Genomic DNA, 24,351 nt, shown 5'->3' with positions numbered 1-24,351 from the left:
CATCTACTGGCAAAAACCTGAATTGCAACATGTTTATCATTTAAAACAAGAGCAGCACATAGTGTTCTGAAAAACAGGGTCCCGTCAAATTAAAGCCATTCCCCACTTTTATTACAACTTAAAAAATAAGGTAATTCAAACCAAAGACATCTGTTTCCATGAGAAGAGAAAAAAGGAACCGATAGACTACACATTATCTTACTTTCTTTTCCAAAGGTTGAACTGAGGACATTCTGTTATTTTTTTTTGTAAACACATGTTCACAGTAAGATATATCCTAAGATAACATTTCTGAGGGGATTTTGGGATGGAGCCGGTGATTTTCCACAGTCTGTGGCGTGTTCATGAAAATAACAAGCGAACAGCGACGTGTTGAGGCCATTCAAGGGAAAGACAAATGCCCTTAAAATAGATGATGAAGAGGTGATTTAAATTGATGATCTGAAACGCATCATTAGTGTGACACTGAATTTCATAATCTCTGCAAATAAGATTTTTTCCCAAAAAGATCTTAAGCACAATGTAAAGCAGAAAGTTCAATGGAAATGGCGATTAGAGCCATTCGCATTTATATAGTATTTTAGGTTAAGATTCATTAAGGATCATTCAGACATTTGCTTGACTGAACTCACTATGGCATGTGTGACCATATAACCTTAATTAAAATAGCAATAAGCGGCGAAACACCTCCGCCTACAAGGCAGAAGAACATAAAGGGAGCCTTTTCCTTAAAAAAAAAGAGAGAGAGAGAGAGAGAAAGCCCAAACATTTAACGCTGTTTTTTTTTTTTTTTTTTTTTAGTGTTTATTTTTAAACGTCTGTTTCATAAGCACCAGTTTTACAAGCCTGCCTTCAAAACATTGAAGAGCTGTGAGGAATAAGCAATAAACTCACTGAACTGCTGCTGCAAGTAACCTCAAAGTTAGCATAAAGGTTATTACTTAAGCTAACAAAAGTTAATATTTCTGAATTCCCGACATGGAAAATTTGAAGTCCTGTCCCTCATAGCCTACTGGCTGTGTAACTTAGCCTACTCAACAGGCTATATACGAACGCGTGGTGAAAGTGAAAGGTCAGCTGAGCCGGGCTGTTAAGATATTGCTGTTGCTGACTAGCAGGATAGATGCTGACCCAGAGAGGGCTGCTGCCAAGCTCCGCCCGTTAACGCCACTGGACATCTCCCATAGAGGGGTCTAGTATAGGGTTATACTAGACCCGGGGCTAGTATATCTCTTTGGCATCTCCTGGACCTGACCTCCTCGGAGGGACACCGCAGGGTAAGTATAGCTCAGTAAAACATTTTCAGTGTTTTAAGTTTAAATGAATGATGTCTACTGAGTGCATTTTTTTTAATTGATTTAGACAAGCTCTGCAGGAACATCTAAGTCTGGGAGTTTTAGTGTCAAATGGCTGTAAGGTGCAAGGTTAAGTCAAGGGTATACCAAAGATATTGGTGAATGCAGCAGCAGAGTAATTGCAAGCAGACCTGTATTGTAGTTACTGCTATGAAGAAATTACATAAAGGTGAACATTTTGATGTAATGTTTTATATTCAGAAAGAAATGAATGTTGTTATAAAGATTTAGTAGGCTTAGGTAAGGATGATCATAGCATGCTATGTGTATGTTATTTTTCAGGTCTTTTTTAAGGAGGCATTGCATCAGGAACAGTTTAAAACTTGTGCAGATGTAAATGATTTCACCCCCAACTGCAAAAGTGACCATGGCTGATGAAATCTCCCTACAGATGTCTGAGAAGGCAGCTGTTGAAAAGAGAAGTAGAAGGAAACATAAAGGAAGGCACAGTGTCACTCCTTCAGTCCCAGAAGGACAGATCTTAATTGACACTCTCAATGTGAAGGCGGACTCTTCATCTGATGGTGTTTGTGTAGGTATGAATTCACTTTTAGAGAGCAGTGAGACCGGAATCCTTTATTTGAACCCTCAAACACCAAACTGGTCTCTTGTGGAGAAGTTTGCTGAGCTTTCACCGGAAGAAGAAAGAGAAGCTAATGATGACCAAGACCACAGCAGTCAAGAACTGTTACAGTACACTATTGAGAACAATAAAATGTGTGGATCTGATGAAGTGCTCTTGTGTGCTGTAAAAAAGAAGGAAAGGACCTGCTCTAAATACCTCAAGAGCCATAAGGTACAAAGTGATGCCTCAGTCAAAAAGAGTGCATCTAAGCTCAAAGAGTTAAATCTTGAGACACATTCTCCAGATGTAGGTGAGAATAAGATCAAAAAGAAGACTTTAAATACTTGTCCTGTTAAGAAATCACTTCAAAAGTGTACAGACGACAAGATCCCCCGACTTTTGGTAGCGATGAAAAAACGTAGTGGCATTGACACAGAAAAGCGTCCCTTCAAGTGCACACACTGCCACTGGTCTTTTAAGAAGCTTTGTAACCTACAGAGTCACTTACAGACACACACTGGCCTCAAGCCACATGTGTGTGACATATGTGGCAAGGCTTATTCTCATCAGGGCACGCTGCAGCAGCACAAGCGTCTACACACTGGTGAAAGACCATATCACTGCCCCTTCTGTGTCAAGACCTATATCTGGTCCTCAGATTACCGCAAGCATATCCGCACACACACTGGTGAAAAGCCCTATGTCTGTGACACCTGCGGGAAAGATTTTATTCGCTCCTCTGACCTGAGAAAGCATGAGCGGAACATGCACACCAATGACAAGCCCTTCCCATGCACACACTGTGGTAAGACCTTTAATAAACCCCTCTCCCTTAAGCGTCATGAGCGTAAGCACCTGGGAGAAAGGCCTTTCTCCTGCCCCGACTGTGGGAAGGCCTTTGCTCTGGCCAGTCGCATGGCAGAGCACCAGAAGATCCACACAGGAGTGCGGCCGTACGCCTGCTCCGTATGCTCCAAGTGCTTCACAAAGTCCTCCAACTTGACCGAGCATGAGGCCATTCACAGCGGAGAGCGGCCTCATAAGTGTACAGAGTGCGGCGCGGCGTTTGTCATGGCTTCCCGCCTCGTTCGTCACCAGTACATCCACAATAAAGAGAAACCGCACAGCTGCACATGCTGCAGCAGGAACTTTAGCCACCCAGCCTCACTGAAGCTTCACCAGGAGCAAACCTGTGCCGGAAGGATCTTTGTCTGTGTGGAGTGTGACAAATCCTTCCAGTGTGCTGCAAAGCTTGCACAGCATGTGCTGAACCACAAGGACAAGAATGTCTGAATCTGTTTAAAGACAGGTACTGTACACATCCATCACTGTGCTAGTGCTATTCACTCAAATTGCAACTGCACATCTAAACGCAGATCTGATCTATTCAGGCTCATAGGGCACCACTTTGTTTAGGTCTTTATGATAATTGTGACTTTTAAAACTTAAGACTTACACACCCTCATGAGGAGGATGTCGTTGGATAACAATTGCCACCAGCACAGAATTGATGCTGGAGCTGACAGCTTCACTGTGTGACGTCAAAGTAGTTACAAGAAAGTGAGAATAAAGTGAGAATATATAGTCAATGCAGTTAATAATACGCACAATACAGGCACTTTGCATTTAGGAAATGCAAGCTATTTATTATGATGAATGGCTACCAATGATGTAGTAGCATTCCTGGGTCATTCTTAATCAGGTGACCAAGGTGGGACATGGTTACTCAATTAAAGTAGGGATGGCAGTGAGCATGGCATTTCAGAAAGCCTGTCACTTCCTCACCCTGAATGTATACACAAGGTTTACCAATTACCCAATTTTAGCATCAGTGACATTAGGCAAACATACAGCAGATGACAATTTTGATAACCAGTATTGGTGACGTGAAGCTGGTTATATTGTCCCACAGATGGAGGGGCAGCTTAATGTTTTCAACCGATCAATGCCTGTTATACACAAACCAACATTAATTTGTACTTATTATCTGCTGCAGGCTGCTGATAATCTGGTGAGCTGTACTTCTTGATACACAAGCAGCAATAGTTGCAAAAAAGTGCGTTAACATAGTCATAAGCCAGTCCATTACTGTGACTGCATTATTAGACGAGAACAGTTTAAATGGTACAGGGAACCTAGCAAATCAGTCAGGGGGTTTTTTTTGCCAACGGACACTGCTATGTGACGTTAGTACATCTTTATCTTGTACTCTTTGTGTTTTCTCTTTATTATTGTGCTTGGCAGTGCAGCTATTTCCATTCTGGGTGTTTTGTTTGACATGTGGTGATTCTGTAGTTTACATGGTTCCTACGCAGTATTGAAAAGTCATTTCCAGGTCTGGATAAGTAGGGAAAAATTTTGTTTCCAGACTATTGCACCTATTCTGTTTATTAAATCATAAAATTCAGAGTTTCAAAAGATAAATTGATCATACAAGCAGAGTGCTTTTTGCTGGTACTCGGAGCAGGCAGCCAGCCTGGCCAAAATGTTTACCACCGCGTGAGAGATATGAAAACCATGTCAATATGAGAGTTAAGGACTCACATGCTGATATACTTTGGTTTCATATTTTTCAGTTAGTGTTACTAATCATCTAGTCTTGCATAGCAAGAACTAGGGCAAAATGGCAAAATAGTGTCATAAGGGTAGTTGTTTTGGTGGAACATTTGCATGTGGGGAAGCAAAACCGGCAAAATTCCCTAAAAAAAAACAGGTTTACCAGATTAGGAGTAGCGTCACTTTTAAAAACGTTAACAAGCCAACTGAAATAGTAGGCCAATGTCAGGCTTATACCAACAGTCTACTTCCTGTGAGCCAGGCTACCAATTGTTAATTCCCCAACAATCCTGTTTTAATGTATTTTGTAGTTGTATACGTGTTTTACAATTGCAATTCAATTTTTAAAAAACAGGCTAGTTGTCCTTTTCCTTTAAATGGATAGTTTGGGACTGTTGAAGTGGGGTTGTATGAGGTACTTATATATTGTCAGTGTATTACCTGCAGGTCACCCAGGAGAGACCTGAGTGAACAACACTAATTTGTTGACATGCGATACATTGATATAAGAATGTGAAAAGTCATTTGGCGATTAGACGCCATTGTGGTAACATGGTATTTAATGGGGGTTGTGAAGCCACAGAGGCATAGAAATCCCCCTAATGGAGTAGGCACTGGTGGTAGTGATGAAGGGATAAAGAGAATGCTGAGGATCTGGATGTGATGAAGAGGACCTCTGGTGGGCTTGAAATGGGCCTGGATCTGATGAGAAGGAGATGAACGGGGTGGAGGAGTGCTGCAGTGATTCGTATTGAATGACAGTTGGCAGGAGAGAAGAGAACAGATCTAAAGTTTGATAGTGCCTTCATGATTGGCTGTTCTGATCATGGTAAGATCTGATTGGAAAAATAAGGGAGAACGCCCATTGTCAGCTGTTAGAGGGCAGGAGAGAGAGGGTATGAGAGAGAGACAGTTGTGAATAAGTGAACTTGCGAACCTGGCTGAACTTTTGCTGAGCTTCATTAGATGGCGATCAGCATGTTTGGAGAGTACGTTACTTAGCTTCCATGCCGGTACTGGGGACACGCTGACCACCATCTACTGCAGGTAATACTCTGACTATGGATAAATACCTCATCCAGCCCCACTTTAAAAAACCCAACCAATCCTTTAAAAAAAACAAATATACAGCTTTAATTCAAAGGAGTTTACTGGGAACAAGCCTACTGGTGTTTAAAAACACAGAGGCCTTCAATTATTTTCAATAAAGCTTTATTCTGCTGTGTTGCTGTATCTTTTCTAACAAACATATTATATTACACATGTCCAGAAATGAAAAACAAAACAAAAAGCACAATCATGAACTACAATTTTATTTTAGCCTTCTCACAACCTGACTGTGCACACTCATTACTCAGAGGAAGCCACTGGGGGGGGCAAGCGATTGCATCAGGGTGGCTGTGGCCCCCCACCCCCGGCCCATCCTTGGTGGCACCACTGCCAGAGAGAAATTTTGATGCAGTCAAAAGCAAGGCAATAAGTATGGAGTGCGACTGAATGATGCACACTTCTACCCAGAGCTGCCTCTACGTCAGCCTGAAACTGCTCTGTGACCAAATTAGGTTGAATGCTTGTCTTCTCTTGTCATCTTTTTTGTGTAAATCATACCTTTATGGCTGGCTGCGTTCATCGTCATTTCTATGGACACGGTGAATAAACAAGGCTGCACAGATGCAGTAAAAAATTTTATTTAATTGTTTTCAACTTTCAGTTCATATTTATAAAAGAGACTAAAAGATATGGTGGGAACAATAATATATTTATTCAATATGTGTAGGAACCCTGAGATCAGTTTAATTTTAATTTTTTCGTAATGAACATATCAGTTTTTACATGATTTTGCTGTCCTATAATGTAATCAATAATTTGGGCTGAAGAAAACTCTATAAAGGTCTTTATCAAGCAATGTGATAGTAGTGCAGTGGCAAGCCGAAACTCTGTGACTGCATAAGTGAGTGTTACTACAGTGTGGTATAGTGTTAAAAAATATGTTTGAAGAGGAATCTCAATAAAGTTTTTTTTTAACCAAAAGGTAATTTCAAAATGTCATCAGCCCTTTTCATTTAATTTTTTACAAATTATGTTTGCTCTCTGAGGAATATTTTAAAACAATAAGGACCCCTCAATTTTATGCAACAACAAAAAAATATTCAGTTAATTTGCCAAAAGAGGAACAGGCTTGTATCTCCAGTCAGAATTTTACTTTTTGTAAAGATTTTTTGGATGCCATTTGAAACTGTATTTCATAAAGCTATCCATTCTGAATGTGTGTATGGTGTGACACATTATTGGAAGCAGCAAGCAGTGCCCCACATTCTGGGTGACTGTGTGTGCTGAATTCCGGGCCAATATGGCCCACTCACACTTGGCAACTGCAGACTAATGGTAAAAGGAGACAGCACCTGCTGTGTTGTCACTGACTCTGAGAGGCTCCGTTTGGAATCCCAGCTATTTCTTGGCAAGATGAATTTATTCAATATGCAGCCTTTATTTTGCTATTATCAGAGTGGTATGTCATAAAAAAAACAGCCATGTATGGACTATAGAACCAGATTTTAACATTTTATAATACTGAAAGATTACTCTGAGGAAATAAAGGTAATTAATACTTGCATGTTCTGACAAAGCATGGACATGATATATAAAGCACACAGTTATATGACAGAAGTAAAAAAACATCTTACTTACAGTACTTCAAACTTGTTTAAGAGCAATTCTAAAATGTATTCCAGGAATATATATTACTGTGTTTTATATACATTTTAAGGAGTCTACACTAGCTTTGTCATCACACAAGCAAGTATATAATAGGGCTATTAATAAAGCCCTTTCTCACATGAAGGCATAGCAAATATCATCAGCACATAAACAGTTTGATCCTACAAGTGTAATGGGGGTGTAATGCTGCCTGTTGGCTATTTGCCTGGCAGAGGTCTTTCCCAGTCCCCCCTCCCTCTCCCACCATGTGGTATCATCCATCTGGGCAGCATGACAACGTGAGAAAGCACTCTTCCATTTTCCTTTCTGTATATGTCTTATATATAATTCAAAACAAAACTACTTCACCTCACAGATGCAAAAATGATCAGATATTGTACACATGGTTCCATAATTTACTGGCCTTGCAAAGTCAGGGTACAAACTCGGCTTACTCAGCTTGGAAGATTAAAGATGGCTTCTGTGAGGCAAATAACTGACCGCAGCATCGGATTACAGTTGAGTAGGATCAAATTTGTGTTTGAATGTATTTTTAATTATTAGTTAATTGTGTGTGCAGAGACATAAAAAGATGATGCAGTGGGACTGATGGAGCTCTATTTCTAAATATAAATTAAATGTAGCTGATTCATAAAGCACAAATAATCACTTACAGGTGACCTGAGCTATGAGAATCATGACATGACAGTGGGCAGTTACGTAGGCAGTCACAGTTGCTGTCCCAAACCTTTTTCCACCACACTAAAGCACCAGGTCAAATCCCTCATACATAAATGGTTATTGGGGTCAATTAAGATATCCCTTTCCCCAAATATGTCCTACATCTACAGACCTCAGCTGTTTTGGTCACTGCAATATGAGTTACTATGCCGCTTCATCCAGAGTATTTCTGTATCTAATATGCAACATGTGCAACATGATGGTGGACAAGAGGTCGGGATTTGAAAAGGGCATCCTTAAAAAAGAAATTTGGGTACGGATCATATTGGTGTTCATCCAAGATCAGGAGAAGCTCTCATTAGACATGAAGGCACTGTTAATGGTAAATGTAAGTTGGTGTCAGTGATACTACAAAAACAAAATCTTTAAAAGTAATTCATGTGAATCCTTTAAACATCTTTAATATGGTACAGATATATATGTATCGTTAAGTAACTTGATTTACCTGTGATACAGGCTAATGGTTTCTACCCCAGCTGCTGGCCTATGAAGAAGAAACAGATATTTATAGAAATCACATTTGCATAGTTTAATGTAGGTAAAATATCATTAGTGGCAGCCAAAACACTGTCAAAAAAAATCCAAGTGGCGTATCATGACTTTGTTTTCGCCAAAATGAGAAATTGGATACGATGGTCGGCAAATGTATTAATGGAAGAGACACTGAAGGGACACAGCTCCTCCAGTAGGGTCAATGACCTCAGAAAGCCCACATAAGAAAAACTTCAAACTTAGCAATATATTTATGATAACTTGATAGTTGAAATCTCAACAAATAAAAAAGAGTGATAATCAACAACTGACGAATAAAAAATCTTTTAAATATTCACCTGCTTTCCTTGAAAAGGGATTGATCCCAACAGAGGAAGCCTGGGACGGAAACATGCCTGGAGAGACAATGACAGGGGGAGGAGGAAGACGGAAGCCAGTAGTAGATGGTAGCTCCTGAGAAAACACACAAAAATATATATCTTACATCACCGAAGTGGAAACTTGTTACGATCAAGTACAATGTATATTTACTTTACTCTTACTGTCTGAGCTTCATGCCCTTGCACTGAACTCTCCATTTGAACATCTTTGGGTTTTGATCTGAACCAACCACTAAACCATCCCGCCTTGGTGCTCTGCATGAAATACAGAGAAAAAGGCACAAATGACTATAAACTGACTGTGATGTGGTTTAACAGGTGTCATAATGACAGGGCCTCCCCCCACCTGTTTAGGAGGCTCGCTGGTCTGCTCAGAGGCCTCTAAACCTTGCGGGATGCTTTGCTGGCTTTGTCCACGCCGACTAATGTCAACTTCCAGCATCTGGTCCCCCATCTTCAAAGGCAAATACAGACAACGACAAACATCCAGGTAACATTTTTGACAATAATATAATTTTAGCTATGCATATCCAGAAAAAGACAAGACAAATGTGATGACATCAAACCAGGAGGTTGCCATCTTTGTGTTCCTTGCTTTTTTTTAATCAGCTCAGAATATTACAAACATTACTCACTGAGCCTGCTCCAGAGGACGACCAAGCCCCTGGAGGAGCAACGAAATCAAAATATCACACACAAGCTCACTCCCCACGGCCCATAGTAAACATTTGACTAAAGAAAGGAATGAATGCTGTCTAACATTTTATTCTCACCCTCTGCTGCTGATGGCAGATTACTCAGAGGACAATGTGGCGAGACAGGTCTGACTTCACCACTATTTGTGTTATGATAACTGAAGTCTTGGCCGGCTTCCACTGTGGGAGGGGTGGGAGCTGGAGGAGCATGAACCACCATCAGCGGCATCGGAGTATCGGCATGTGGCCTAGACAGAGCAACAGGGAGAGGACGGTTACATAAGAGGATCTATTAGGACTGATATCAAGTGCAAGAAAAAGTTTTCATCCATGTGGTTAACAGAGAGAATAAAGCTTGTTGCTGCACATTTTGTATTGGTCCTGAGCTCTGCTAACGTCCCATGACAATGAGGTCATTTCATCAGGGTTTCCTTTAAGTTGATGCTCAAGGCTTTCTTGCTCCTCAGTGCCTCTGTAATACAGGAGTTCAGGCTCTGGACTCTGGATGTCATGGCTTAGGTCATCCAGGTCAGATTCTGTAGAAACATGTAAATGAAAGCAACATTCTTAAGTACTGTTAAGAGTATTTATTAACATTATCACAGATGTACAAGGCAGAATACACTGCTCTCCAGTAGAAAAAGGCCACACAGTGTATCATTTGAAGTAAAAAAGAAAATTACCTAAACACACTTCGTGGGCCAAAACACTTCCCTCATGAGGTGGCTGGTATGTTTCAGTACAGTCGTAGCTCCCTGTCTGAGTAAAATAACAAATTAAGATGTCAAGATGTTAAGTTTAAGATGTTAAGATGATTTGGTGTCTAAATTAGACAAACAAAAAGTGTACAGGGGCTCTGTGAGGCTCTACTTAGGCACAGTAGTACTTTGAGCAAAATCCACATGCTAAAATACTGAAAATGACAATGCTGACATGCTGATGCTTAGCAGGTATAATTGTTACTGTGTTCATAATCTAACTTTAGCGTTTTGGATGTGGGGCAGTGCTTGAATTGGAATAATAATGGATGTTAGTGTGTGCCATGTGGCTGCATGTCAGAAAGTGTACAGATGCAGTGTGTTCGCAGCACAGACTACCAGATTTTGCGTAGCTCTACAAAAAAAACCCTGAATAAATGAGTGGAGAAACAAAAAGAGTGCCGATGTGTTCACACAGGTGGTGCATTGCATATTACAATTAAGTAATTAAAATCCAATCATGCTCTGTGGCACATGGCAATGCCACCATCCATAAGCACAAGGGGTCACTGAATGGTTTGATGAGTATGAAAATGATGTGAATCGTATGCTATGGCTTTGCACTCACTATCTCAACCCAACTGAATACCTATGGGAGATTTCCTTCCAGAGACTTGGAGAATCAATGCCAAGGCGCACTGAAGCTGTTCTGGCAGGTATGTGGTGGCCCAACACCTTACTAAGACACTTCCTTTAATTTGTCAAACACACACGCACGCATATATATATATATATATATATTCATATATTATCTCACTTGAGTGAAATTACACTTAAACAATTTAAAGTAGGTAGTGTACAGCTTGTAAAACAGTGACAATTTGTTGTCCCTTCAAAATAACACATCACACAGCCATTAATGTCTAAACCGCTGGTAACAAAAGTGAGGACACCCCTAAGTGAAAATATCGAAATTGGGTCCAATTAGCCATTTTCCCTCCTCGATGTCATGTGACTCGTTACTGTTACAAGCTCTCAGGTGTGAATGGGGAGCAGGTGTGTTAAATTTAGTTTTGTCGCTCTCACTCTCCCTCATACTGGTCACTGGTCAGTTCAACATGGCACCTCATGGCAAAGAACTCTCTGAGGATCTGAAAAAAGATTTGTTGCCCTATATTAAGATGGCCTAGGCTATAAGAAGATTGCCAAGACCCTGAACCTGAGCTGCAGCACGGTGCCAAGACCATAGAGCTGTTCAACAGGACAGGTTCCACTGCATGTGCTCAGCGTCATATCCAGAGGTTGTCTTTGGGAAATAGAGTGCTGCCAGCATTGCTGCAGAGGTTGAAGGGGTGGGGGGTCAGCCTGTCAGTGTTCAGACCATATGCAGCATACTGCATCAAACTGGTCTGCATGGCTATCCTCCCAGAAGGAAGCCTATTCTAAAGATGATGCACAAGAAAGCCTGCAAACAGTTTGCTGAGGACATGGATTACTGGAACCAGGTCCTGTGGTCTGATGAGATCGAGATAAACTTATTTGGTTCTGATGGCGTCAAGCGTGTGTGGTGGCAACCAGGTGAGGAGTACAAAGACAAGTGTGTCTTGCCTACAGTCAAGCATGGTGGTGGGAGTATCGTGGTCTGGGGCTGCACGAGTGCTGCCGGCACTGGGGAGCTACAGTTCATTGAGGGAACCATGAATGCCAACATGTACTGTGACATACTGAAGCAGAGCAGGATCCCCTCCCTTTGGAGACTGGGCCGCAGGGCAGTATTCCAACATGATCACGACCCCAAACGCACCTCCAAGACGACCACTGCCTTGCTAAAGAAGCTGAGGGTAAAGGTGATGGACTGGCCGAGCATGTCTCCAGACCTAAACCCTATTGAGCATCTGTGAGGCGTCCTCAAACGGAAGGTCTCTCACATCCACCAGCTCCGTGATGTCGTCATGGAGGAGTGGAAGAAGGCACCTGGTGATCTCCATGCCCAAGAGGGTTAAGGCAGTGCTGGAAAATAATGGTGGGCACACAAAATATAGACAGTTTGGCCCTAATTTGGACATTTTCACTTAGGGGTGTACTCACTTTAGTTGCCAGCGGTTTAGACTTCAATGGCTGTGTGATGTGTTATTTTGAAGGGACAGCAAATTTATAACCTGTACACTCACTAATTTAAATTGTAGCAAAATGTAATTTGTGTTTCTGATCAGCTTAAACAAAAAACTGACGTCTCATTTCCATATTTTTCCTCAATATTAGACATTCTTCTGAAATGAAAGCCATGGAGAAGCTGGTCTGGAGCACTCACCTGTAAACTGTGGTACCTAGCACGGAGCTGTTTCAGCCAGTCGGGTTCCGGCCCGGCTCCGCTAACCCCTGCTTCACTGAACTGACCCTCAGAGTGTTTCAGCCTGTCTGACAACTGCAGGAGAAAGGACACATAGATACAGTACATCTATGTAAAACATTACTGATACACGCGGAACCCCTTTGATCAATGTACTCAAATGTACATAATTTGTATGTATAATAGGTATGTGTGTATAGGAGGACGTGTGAATACCTTAATAACCTCTCCTGTCAGCACAAAAAAGGGCTCCCTCTGTCTGAGGATCGCCTGTCCCACCACCTCGCAGTAATGAAAGGCCTGAGAAGCAAGCCCACAGTCCAGCAGTCGACTGGCATACAGGAACTTATACACCTGACCACAACGCAGTAATACTCAGCATCACATGCCTTTTTTGTCACATTTATTTATCAGATGATTGCAAAGGATAAAATTGTTTGTAGAAAGCAGTGATATGTGGTTTAAAAGGGGAGCTACCTGAAAGGAAGGTATTGAAAAGTGCTTGCCCCCAAGTGTCTGGCAGTACTCATACAACTCTTCGCACTGGATGGCAGTGTTTGTGGCAAAGTGTTCAAATGACTGCCTAAAGGAGAGGAGAGGACAGGATACAGCAAACCAAAGATAAGCAAGAAAATCTCAGCTAACGCTACACAGTAGCTAAAACTAACAAGATCATTATAGATTAAAATAAGGGGCATTCAAACAGACATTTACCTCCTGCCTTGCCTAGTGGTAATTTCTTATTTTTCTATTTCTTTTATAGAAATGGCAGAAAATTGTGTTGCTTCGTACAATTCTACATCTCCATCAAAAGTATGACTAAATGGGCGGGAAATTAAACTTGAATGAATAGCATTAAGCACAGCTCACCTGTGGTTGCTGCCTAGAAGCACCAGTCTCTCTGATTTCTGTGTGAACACCCCAAAGGGAACGCTGGCTGTCAGGTAGCACACGTGGGCGGCATGTATGAGGCCTTTGGAGGCTGCAGGGGAAGAGCAGCGCAACACAGTCAGCTTGTACATCTGGGCGGAAACAACATCACAACCTGTTAGTCAGTGTGTCCATACCAAGCGTGTCTCCCATGGTGACGATGGCCTTCTGATGGGCGGCAGGGTCTCCTGTCTCATTGGAGAGCATAACAGCCAGGTGGGGTCTCCAATCTCCCCATTTTTCATTTCCACAGCACTGGGTACAGAACATCAATATCAATTAATTGCTGATAAGCTACAACCTGAGATTTTTTGAATACAATAGCTTAAATTGTGACGATTCCCGTGTGTGAATTGTTCTGGTTGTACCATGGCTACAGCAGGGATTCTCCCAGACAGCAGCTGGAAGAGAGTCTGGAGGGGATCACTGGCCATTAGCTGGCCCGTAAACCTGCCAAAAGAGCACTTTTTGTCATTGCACATCTTAACCAAGATTTTATTAACAGCAGAGGTCCTGTGCTCTTTGCAGAGCCCTCACTCAGCACTCTCTGTTGATAATGGACCACTCCTCTGTGACTGATGCAGAGACTAAAGGGCATTAAGCATTTTGCATGTCACGCCGGACTATTTCCATTCTCCATCAAAGTGTTAATGGCCTGCAAAGAGCTGTCATAAGACTACCACCTGCCAATTCTAAATAACTCAGAGCCTTCAATAAACTCTGAAAAACAAGGTAGAATGTAATGACATTTTGTGAGCTTCCAGAAATCATTCATCTTTATTGCTTTATTAATAATGACTTTCCACCTTTGACTAATTGACAAATACATGTTAGAAGTAGCACCAATATACAAACTACACTATTGCCTCATGCAAATATATAAAACTTTATGGTTACGAATAGGAAGCCATGTTAAATTGTTCCTGAAGTCTAATCTCTTCTTGCTGTCATAACTGTTATTACCTTTCACAAATTTTAAATAAAGGGCATTATTTTTGGACATGTGCTACACTAGTCACAAATATAGGCACTTGTGAGTCTGAGTTCTAACTGCAGCCAAATGCTATAGGAGTTACTTTATTATTTTCTTCATTACTGAATTGTCTTAACACCTGTTCTGTAGCAGAAAATATTGATAAAAGGTCCAATTATTCCCATAAAAATGTCAGATACAGATTTCAAATTTTTGTAATAAATGGCATGATCAATGTATGTTTTACTTTAGCATGCTAGCATTTGGAATTAGCAGTAAATGCAAAGTACATTTGAGGCTCATGGGAATGTCATTAGTTTTGCAGGTATTTGGTCATAGATCAAAGTTTTGGACAAAGTAACATTTTGATCTAATAATGGTGCTAGAAGAAAGAAGAAAAGTCAGAAGATCACCAAAGTGACTACAATTCATCCTGAAGGGAGCATGAATGTCAGCACAAAGTGTCAGGCAATCTATCCAATTGTTATCGAGACATGTGACTCAAAACCACAAATGTCAACCTTGTGGCTCTAGGGGAAATCTCAGGGGATGCATCCCCTGGGCACCATGACTGTCTGTCCAAACCATCCAATGGTTAAGTTCACCAACAGACAAGCCGCTAGCATGGCTAAAGGTGCATTCCTGGGAGCTCGACTAAAACTCACATACAGGAAGTCGAGGACATATTCCATTTACAAGTGACAGAAATACTGGCCGCATTTCCTTGAAGCTGCAACACAAGTTTTAAGCAGGCTATAAGTATCTAATTTTAGTCAGAGCATTTCTTCACAAATTACCACTCGTGCGTAGCGTTGTTGACTGCAGCTGTCTCAGATGACTTTGCTTTTCTCACCTGTTCAGCACAGTGGTATAGGACCTGTTGTCCATTTTGCTGGCCAGAAAAAGTGCATGTCCCCACAGGCCGCTGCTCATAGCTAACTCCAAGGCCTCCTGGAAACCACATGGGAAAGTGTGAGACAAACACTCCCGGCGCAGTAGGACTATGCACAACTTTTACCTGTAATGGAATATTTTTACACTGTGGTATTGGTATCTTTATTTAAGTAAAGGGATTAAATAAATAATAAACTTAAGGTGAATTAAAGAGAGTTAAAAAGGTAGAAACCTTCTTTCTTCCAGCCAGCAGCAATTGAGTGTAGCTCTGCAGGGCCTTCTCAGAGGTCTCAGAGCTGAAGCTGCTCCAGTTTCCTGTGAGCAGGTCATCTCCTTTGCGAGGTGGTGCTTCAGCAGTTGTGCCCTCACTGAAGTCAATGAGTGTGGGAGCATCTGTCTCCCAGCTTCCATCTGAATGTGAGTCCTGCATCAGCAGCTCTGCAATATCTGAGCCAACTAATTGCTGAAACAATGGAAATTTTGTTATAACTGTATCAAAAAAAAAAAAGACAATTACTTTCATTATTGTTTGATGCTAAGCCAAATGTGTACTATTTTGTAATACTGTATAATAAGATATGATACACTTACGCCATTTTGTCTGCAGAGGAGTATCAATAGATTCCACAAGAGGGCAGCAGAGCTCTTATCATGCAGCGTGTCACCTCTGATGCAGGCTCCTGCCCTCTGGTGGGCAAACTCCATAGCATCTATTTTGTGCAAATCCTCCCTTCAAAAACACGAAACGCCATCAAATACACTGCTCAAAATAATGAAGTTTAACTATACATCAGAACTGGATGAACAAAATAGTTAAAAATCTTTACTGTAAATTGCAGAATTTCTTGAGAAAAAAAATTACATAACAACAGTCAACGGAAACCAAAATCACCAACTACTTGAGGGCTGGATTCAAAATCACACCAAAAATCTAACTAAAAAATTTTGAATCACAGGCTGATCCGACCTGCGTGACCTTCATGAGCGCAACTTATTATGTGACCTAGTAGTGTGTATGGCCCCAGTGTGCCAGTATGCACTCCCGACAACATCTGGGCATGCTCCTGATGAGATGGCGGATGGTGTCTTGGGGGATCTCCTCCCAGATCTGAATCAGGGCATCAGTGAGCTCCTGGACAGTCTGTGGCGCTACTTGGCAGCGTCGGATGCACAGACACGTACCGTAACGTCCCAAAGGTTCCCTATTGGATTCAAGTCTGAGGAACATGAGGCCCAGTCAATGGCATCAATGTCTTCGTCAACCAATAACTGCATACATACTCTGCCCACATGAGGCCAGGTATTGTCCTGCACCAGGAGGAACCCATGACCCAACACACCAGCGTAAGGTCTGACAATAGATCTGAGGATTTCATCCCACTTCCTAACAGCAGTCAAGGTTGTTGGCTAGCACGTGGAGGTCTGTGTGACACCTCCAAGGATATATAAGCCTCCCCATCATGCTCTCATCTGTGAGGAGAACAGGACACTAACGGTGGACCAGCCAATTCTGGCGTTCTCTGGTAAATGCCAATCGAGCTGCACAGTGCTGGGCAGTGAGCACAGATCCCACTAGAGGATGTCTGGCCCTCATGCCACCCTCATGGAGTCTGTTCTGACAGTTTGGTCAGAAACATGCACACCAGTAGCCCACTGGAGGTAATTTTGTAGGGGCTCTTGCAGTGCTCCTCCTGTTTCTCCTTGTACAAAGGAGCAGATACTGGTTCTGCTGCTGGGTTGATGCCCTTCAACAGCCCTGTCCAGCTGTCCTTATGGATGTGCCATCCTGGAGGAGCTGGACTACCTGTGCAACCTGAACGGGCTGCAGGTACCACCTCATTCTACCAGTAATGACATGGACACTTTCAAAATGCAAAACTAAAGAACAGTCAGTCTGGAAGGAGAGAGCAGTTGTCTGCGGGCAACACCAGCAAAACCCTTTCCTTTTAGAGGTTGTCTTGCTGTTGCCTCTCCAGTGCTCCTCTTATCACTTTCATTTGCACCAAAACAAGTGACAGTGATTCACAATTACTTTTACTTTCTTAATGTACAGATTGATATCCCTTAAGTTTACTTGACTTGATGTTATACTGTCATCATTGAGTGCTTATTTTGAGCAGTGTACATACAACATTCAAACACTGAATTTTATACAATATTTATGTATGTATTATGTTATGTATATGTCTCACAAGACTAATAATAATTTCAGATTTTACATCCAGCAGATAATGGCATCAGTCCTTTTGTTAAGATTATTTAGTAGTGAGTATTTTCATTTTAGAATTGTACGCCAAAGCAATACCTGGCTAAAGGCCCTGGGAAGTTTCTCATCTCCTGCTGTTCCTTTGTCTCACTCAGAATGACCTGTGCAGACACAAACACAAAAATAACCTTTCCTAGTCAAACACAGTACTAGTGGCTAGAAAATCTAATAACATTATCAACACACTATAGTGTTGAACCTACTTCCAGACTGTGGATTTCCAGCTGACTGACTTTCTCCTGTGTTGACAAGCCTGGAGTGACCCGTATCAGCTGGCCTGCAGGCCCAAAGCTGACAACCGCATGAGGGATTGAGTACTTAAGAGGAGCTGACATCTGATGCTCTGAGGAGATATGAAGTGCAAAAAGCATGTGTCATGATAAACACTGAGTGAACAAGACCCGAGAGAAAGCTGTACACTCACCTGCATCAGATGTGGGAGCACACTGTGGGACAGGCTCACTGTGTTCAGCTCCATTAATGTACTGACTCAGTTCATAGCTGCTGGAGGATAACCCGGAGTTTTTGGAACTTTCTAATGTCCCCAGGTAATATGAGGAAACCTCTTCATTGTCCCTGGAGGGATTATCCACATAGTCATTGAGGTAATGCTGGGAGTCGTCTCTTCCTTGATCATACCTGAAAGAATTAAAACAACATATTGCATTTTCATAGAAATACATTGACAATTCTATTGCTGCTACAACACATAAGGATTCAGCCTATACTTCAGTTATGAAACATGTGCTTTTGCTACACTAAATGCTTTGTCTTTCAAGGATAAAACCCTCTAGTACACAAAGTTCAAAGATATCTTTATTTATCCCCGAGGGTCAATTTGTTATGCAGACAGCAGTCAACACACAACTATCAACAGTCACAACTCACAAGCAAGCAATATGCAAATAGGCCAAAAAACAGACATAACCTAAAAAATACACTAGCATTAAAATACCACAGTTAATATAAAAGTAAAATGGAATTACAGTGAATTATTTAAAAGGCGAATGGCAGCTGGGACAAATTAATTCCTAAGTCTGTTCGTCGTGAACGGCCTGAAGCAAGCAACTTAAACTCCTCCCATTCATCTTTGCAGAATTGTTGTAATTCAGCCACATTGGAGGGTTTGAGCCTTAACTGCTTTTTTAAGGTCATGCCACAACATCTCAATCGGATTCAGGTCAGGATTTTGACTAGGCCACTCCAAAATCTTCATTTTATTTTTCTTAAGCCATTCAGAGGTGGACTTGCTGGTGTGTTTAGGATCATTGTCCTGCTACAGAACCCAAGTGCTCTTCAGCTTGAGATAGACACCAGAATTCATGGTTCCATTTACCACAGCTGGTCTTCCAGGTCCTGGAGCAGCAAAACAGCCCCAGACCATCCCACTACTACCACCATATTTTACTGTTGGTATGATGGTTATTTTCTGAAATGCTGTGTTTTCTATTACGCCAGATGTAATGGGACGCACACACCTTCCAAAAAGTTCAACTTTTGTCTCATCATTCACCAGACTCATCAGAGTATTTTCTGGCAAAACTGAGATGAGCCTTCATGTTCTTTTTGCTTTGCGCTGGCTACTATTGGTTGGCTGGCTACTCCTGGAAAGGATCAACAATGTTCAATGATTTTACCATTTGTAGATAATGGCTGTCACTGTGGTTCGCTGGAGTCCCAAAGCTTAAGAAATGTCTTTGTAACCTTTTCCAGACTGATAAATCTCACTTACTCTGGTTCTCATTTGTTCCTGAATTTCTTTGGATTTTTTTTCCCCCTTAATAATAAAAACCTTCATTTAAAATCGACATTTTGTGTTAACTTGTATTATCTTTGTCAATTTGTTTAATGATCTGAAACATTTCAGTGTGACAAACACACAAAGAAATAGGAAATCAGGAAGGGGGCAAGCAGTTTTTCACACCACTGTAAGTGCAGAAGCTTGTTTAAACTTGTGCCTGCAATTTTCCCGCACACAGAGGAAGACTTCTCTCATTGTTACAAACAGCAATGAGGTTTGTGTCTGACCAAACACAAAAGACTGTTCACAGAATACTTCTTGACATTTGCCATTGCTATCTGCAGATTTACATAGTTACAAGTTGACTGCTTTTATCTTTCCTCTCCTGGACAACAACTATCTTTACTCTGGTATCTGTCTGGGATCCTGCCACCTGCTTAGAATAAAACAGTGCTGTCTGAATCCCAACTAGGGCTGCAACGATTAGTTGACGTAATCGACGACATCAACTATAAAAATTCTTTTTTTTATTTTATTTTACAAGGCATATTTAAAATCGTATTTGATTGCAGATCCAACACAACGCTGGCAAAGTCGGATACCCAGCTTTAAAAAGTTACTGGTAATGTGTTTAAAGTACATTAAGGAATATCTGGCTCGTGATGTAGCCTACAGAACATTCTCCACTGAGTTATTGCCTAAAACCTATAAGCACTTAGGGTTAGGGTTAGGGGGTGACAAAAATAATCGGGACTAGTCAACTAATCGAATAAATAATTAACAGATTAGTCGAAGACAAAAATAGACGTTAGTTGCAGCCCTAATCCCAACTGGCACACACACACAGTATGCCAGTATGTAAGTTTGCTAGGAAGAACATATATTTCATTTGTATAAGAACAAATAAAAGTTATTATTGTTATAATTATACATACTGGTACATCAGGTGCATGAATGTACAAATGACACTGTATTTTTCTTCTCTGGGCAGTGTGGTGCAACACATCATAGCATAAACACACAAATGCAATTGCTCAGCTTTCTACTCTCAGTTATAAATCAATAAAGGGGTCTACTCCCAGAAGTGGTATCTTGCGGCTCACCTGTACTCATCCCTGTAGGAGCTCCCTGAATGTTCCTGCTTGTATGATCTGTCATGGTAACGGTCCGTTCTCCAGGAGTCTTGGGGACCCCACTGGGGACCAGCATCTTAATGATTAGAGTAACATACAAGTATTACTCACTTTTTTAACCAAGACATAGAGTGTAGTACACTGCTAATAAGAACTTTGTTGTCTCACAGAGTTGTTTTGTATCACTCTACCTTGTCGTCCATGCTGTCCTCTATAGATATCATGGTCATAATAACCATAGGTGTCTCTGTAGTCCCAGTTGCTGTGGTTTGGATAGTCATACCCATGCCTGGAAATAAAGGGCCTCTAGTTTCATCAGTGCATTCATTAATTTTCTTCCCCTGTTAATCCGTCCATCCTGAAGAAGACTTAATGAGCTAAAACATTTATCTATAGAATTTAAAATCTTAAAAGAGTGTTCAGCTTTCCACCTTTTTTCCTTTAACCCTTTTCATGGCAACAGGTGTCTGGTGAGTATCCCAGTATGCACTGAACACCAGGAAGGTGTACTTGAATCTGTGCTTTTGCACCACCATGCTGTCCCCAAATTAGTACACTATACTATGAAGTGTTATCATTTTTGTGTTTGCCTTGTCCTGCATGACTACATACACTAAAATGATTGCTAAGGTCTTTATTTAATATTTAGTTGCAGTCACTGTGGCATAATCCAAATGATCAGGGAAATCTGTGTGAGATCATTCCTGGATAACACCAAAGATCATTTTTACAAAACTCCCATTGCTGTACACACCTTGACTGGGGTCTTTGGGGTTCCAGGTGGCCATGGCCATAAGGATAATGCTGAGTGCTGTAAGGATATTGCTCCGGTCTGGCAGGAGGACTGGTAAAATGAGCCCTGAAGTGGGCATCAGGATGAGCCCAGTGCCTGTCTCTCTCTCTGGGGTACGGTGGTGGGTTCCTCTGGTCCCTGTCCTGCTGAGAACGCCTGTAGTAGTCCTCTCTGTCTTTTGTTCTGTGTGAATGAAGGCCAGAGTCGAGCTGGTGGTGACCTCTGTGATCCATGATAACCCCTTCACACAAGATCAGCCCACCTCAAAACCTGAGGTAAATAACGAAAGGTAGGAGTTTGCAATTCTTTCTGTAGGCAATCCTTATTTCTAAGGAAAATCCACGGCAAAAAAAATTGTTTTGTTTAGGTTCTTACAGCTCACACATGCCAAACGCAGTCAAAGTACAAACATGACTGCCACATCATTTCACAGGAAAGTCGCAACATGAGCTGATAACAAGTCAGCATGATAACAAGAGGATAAAGTTCACAAACTACTGAGACCCATGGGGGTTTGACAATGTTTTGTTACTGCAGGAACCAGTGGTGAAACGTTAATAAGAGGGGGAAAAATCCTTTACAGGATAGAATAAAAAAAAAAAAATCAGGGTACCAGTCGGTATAAATAATAATCCTTCATCTCCGTTCTGTTTGCATTATGTATCCCAGCCTGTGAGTACAGCTGAAAGTAAACAGTGGAGCACGCCCTGAGGAGTTTGACAGCTGCAGTCCCACAAGGCAGGAAAATAGGAAATCACGTCCATCTTCAGGATAAAAGAAATACAAAAGAAACTGTCCACCTTGACTGTGTCATCTGGACATGGCTAACTGTGTCCTCGGATTGTAGAATACATGTGGAAAAGGGTACAACTTGTTAGAGCTGATTCTTGCCACGTTGCCGGTAGGGAAGCTGCAGAGGGGCCGTCGTTGAGCTGGTCTCCGGTCAGTTTTAGTGATGTTTCTGCGAACAGGGGCTAAGGGAAACTGATTCCTAGTCAGCGGTGGCAGAAGCTGAACGTTTCTTGTAGTAAAAAAAATAAATTCCCACTAGAGGCGCTCTAACTCATACCGCGGGATGCCACTCAACCCTTTCCTGTAGCAAAGCTTTTATATTTATTCATGTCGGTTAGTTTTGCATTAATTTTGTATCAGCCTCTGGCTAAATAAATTAAATGTGTCTGACCATTCATATAGGCCTCTGTAGCCTAAATGGAGAGCCAGACAAATATGCATTACATTTATTTGAACGTTTTGTTTCAAATCCAAATTATTGTCAAATAAATGTAGCCTACAGCACATCTTTGTTCTCATTATACACATGGGTATATAATTCTAAGAGCTACTTTACAATATGTTTCATTTCATGCTTACCTCCATATTCTTTTATCCTGCTAAATGTGGATATGTTTTGTTCTTTTTATCACAGCAAACATTCTGATTTGTCATGGCAGGAAAAGCACAGGTGTTACTTTTAACATTAACCATGCATGGGTGTCATTAACGCTGGGGCCGCAGGGGACATGACCCCAGCACATTTTGAAATGGCTGACTTTGTCTCCATTACTTTTTGAAAGCGTTTGTCAAAAATGTTCTGAAAAATAGCTTGCACCAAACGTTAACTAACAAATGAAAATGCTTTGAGAAAGGTGCATTTGCACAATAAGAAAACATGCAATGCAATTTCAAAATAGAAGAAACAAATGTCCATTGTCCAAAGTAACTAAAACAAAAATAAATGCAAATAAATTACTGCATATATTCTGTTATATTTTTATATTTATTACATATCTACTGTATCTACTGAAAGCAGATAATGTCTCCAGAATGCAGGATATTAAGTATATAATGCTCAAAGTTTACTGGGCAAGGACCCCCGCTCATATGTTTCAGCATTTCATATTTCTTAAAAATAGTGTTACAAGTCTTCTTGTTCTCATGCATCATCACATCTCGTGACCCAAGTGTACCATCATGCCCGTAATCTGAGCCCTTATGTCCCCACCACTTTTCAGCACAAAGGGACTCCCTTGTAACCATGGTTCTCTTCTATTCAAGTGTCCATTACTGTGTGCTAGTGAGACAGCATGCACAGTACCAGGACCATGAAACTAAAGCAACTAAATGGAATTCAGCTACATATTTCATCATGTTCCATATCCACTTTTTAACTACTTAATTACCGTGGTGCGGTGGTTAGCACTGTCACCTCACAGCAAGAATGTTGTGTGTTCAAACCCCGGTTGCCCCGGCCTTTCTGTGTGGAGCATGTTCTGCCTGTGTCTGCATGGGTTCTTTCCTGGTGCTCCGGCTTCCTCCCACCATGCAGGCTAGGTTAATTGGTGTCTCCAAAATTGTCCTTAGGTATGAGTGGTTGTTTGTCTATGTGTTGCCCTGCAATGGACTGGCGACCTGTCCAGGGTGTACCCCGCATTTTGCCTGATGTCAGCTGGGATTGGCTCCTGCAACCCTGTACGCAGGATAAGCGGTTGACGATGGATGGAACTACTCAATGTAGTGTGTATATTTGTTTCAGTCCTTGTTTTCCTGATTTCTTTTGCTTAACATTGTTCTTTAAATAATTTCACTGCGCACTGTGCTGTGTATGATTGCGTATGTTATTAATTATTTTGAAAGAGTCTGTCTCATGGTCTAAGGGAGGGTGATAAAGGGAACAGGGAACCTCACAGCTATACAGGCTCTTGTTAGATTTTAAATCCTTTATGCAAGCTGTCCTTCGGCTCATGCTTTTAAAATTTTAGGCCTACTTCTACATGCTTAATGTCTACAATTAGTGTTATCCAACTTGAGACATGTAATTATTTACACATTTATAGACATTGTCTTGGTAAGATGTTTGGAGAGAAGGTATTGAAACAACAATCACAATAATGTCACATCTGCAAGTAGAACTGTTCTTTTTGTATTTGGTATGGAACTGCAATATACTAAAATTAAATAATAATATAAAATGCAGCAGACCTCTGATGATCAGCTACATGCTTCCTATGGAGACACTGGTAGTCTGCAGCTGCGACAATTCAGATTTCAGATTCAAATTCAAAATCAAAGTCAAAGGTCCCCAACACTTCCCA

At 41.3% G+C, this 24,351-nt stretch overlaps 1 protein-coding gene and 1 long non-coding RNA gene across 4 annotated transcripts; one reads left to right on the top strand and one right to left on the bottom strand.

Moving 5' to 3' along the window:
• The first annotated feature begins 851 nt into the window (after positions 1–851).
• LOC123971141 lies at positions 852–2,084 on the top strand. The gene is made up of 2 exons (XR_006825138.1): positions 852–1,277; positions 1,638–2,084. It is a non-coding gene; the product is annotated as an uncharacterized LOC123971141 (long non-coding RNA).
• A 3,587-nt stretch (positions 2,085–5,671) lies between these two features.
• Positions 5,672–24,283, bottom strand: sec16b (SEC16 homolog B, endoplasmic reticulum export factor). 3 transcript variants are annotated; one of them, XM_046049789.1, is made up of 25 exons: positions 24,239–24,283; positions 21,221–21,529; positions 20,658–20,755; positions 20,437–20,542; positions 18,017–18,231; positions 17,796–17,935; positions 17,632–17,693; positions 15,918–16,056; positions 15,559–15,789; positions 15,286–15,383; positions 13,828–13,909; positions 13,597–13,714; positions 13,400–13,511; positions 13,007–13,112; positions 12,746–12,883; positions 12,491–12,604; positions 10,165–10,240; positions 9,849–10,017; positions 9,560–9,729; positions 9,422–9,450; positions 9,133–9,240; positions 8,949–9,041; positions 8,745–8,859; positions 8,360–8,398; positions 5,672–8,227 (listed from the first exon to the last, which is right to left on the bottom strand). In XM_046049789.1, the coding sequence occupies exons 2-24, from the start codon at positions 21,490–21,492 to the stop codon at positions 8,382–8,384; spliced, it is 2,808 nt and encodes a 935-aa protein (XP_045905745.1). In that variant the 5' UTR covers positions 21,493–21,529; positions 24,239–24,283; the 3' UTR covers positions 5,672–8,227; positions 8,360–8,381. The 3 variants fall into 3 exon arrangements, with proteins under 3 accessions (XP_045905745.1, XP_045905744.1, XP_045905746.1); XM_046049788.1 differs by lacking the exon at positions 24,239–24,283 and having other exon boundaries at positions 21,221–22,160; XM_046049790.1 differs by lacking the exon at positions 24,239–24,283 and having other exon boundaries at positions 5,672–5,913; positions 21,221–22,160.
• Positions 24,284–24,351: the final 68 nt, after the last annotated feature.

Source organism: Micropterus dolomieu, linkage group LG05, assembly GCF_021292245.1.
Source record: "Micropterus dolomieu isolate WLL.071019.BEF.003 ecotype Adirondacks linkage group LG05, ASM2129224v1, whole genome shotgun sequence".
Taxonomy (NCBI): Eukaryota; Metazoa; Chordata; class Actinopteri; order Centrarchiformes; family Centrarchidae; genus Micropterus; species Micropterus dolomieu.
This window is presented reverse-complemented; position numbering and strand designations above follow the sequence as displayed.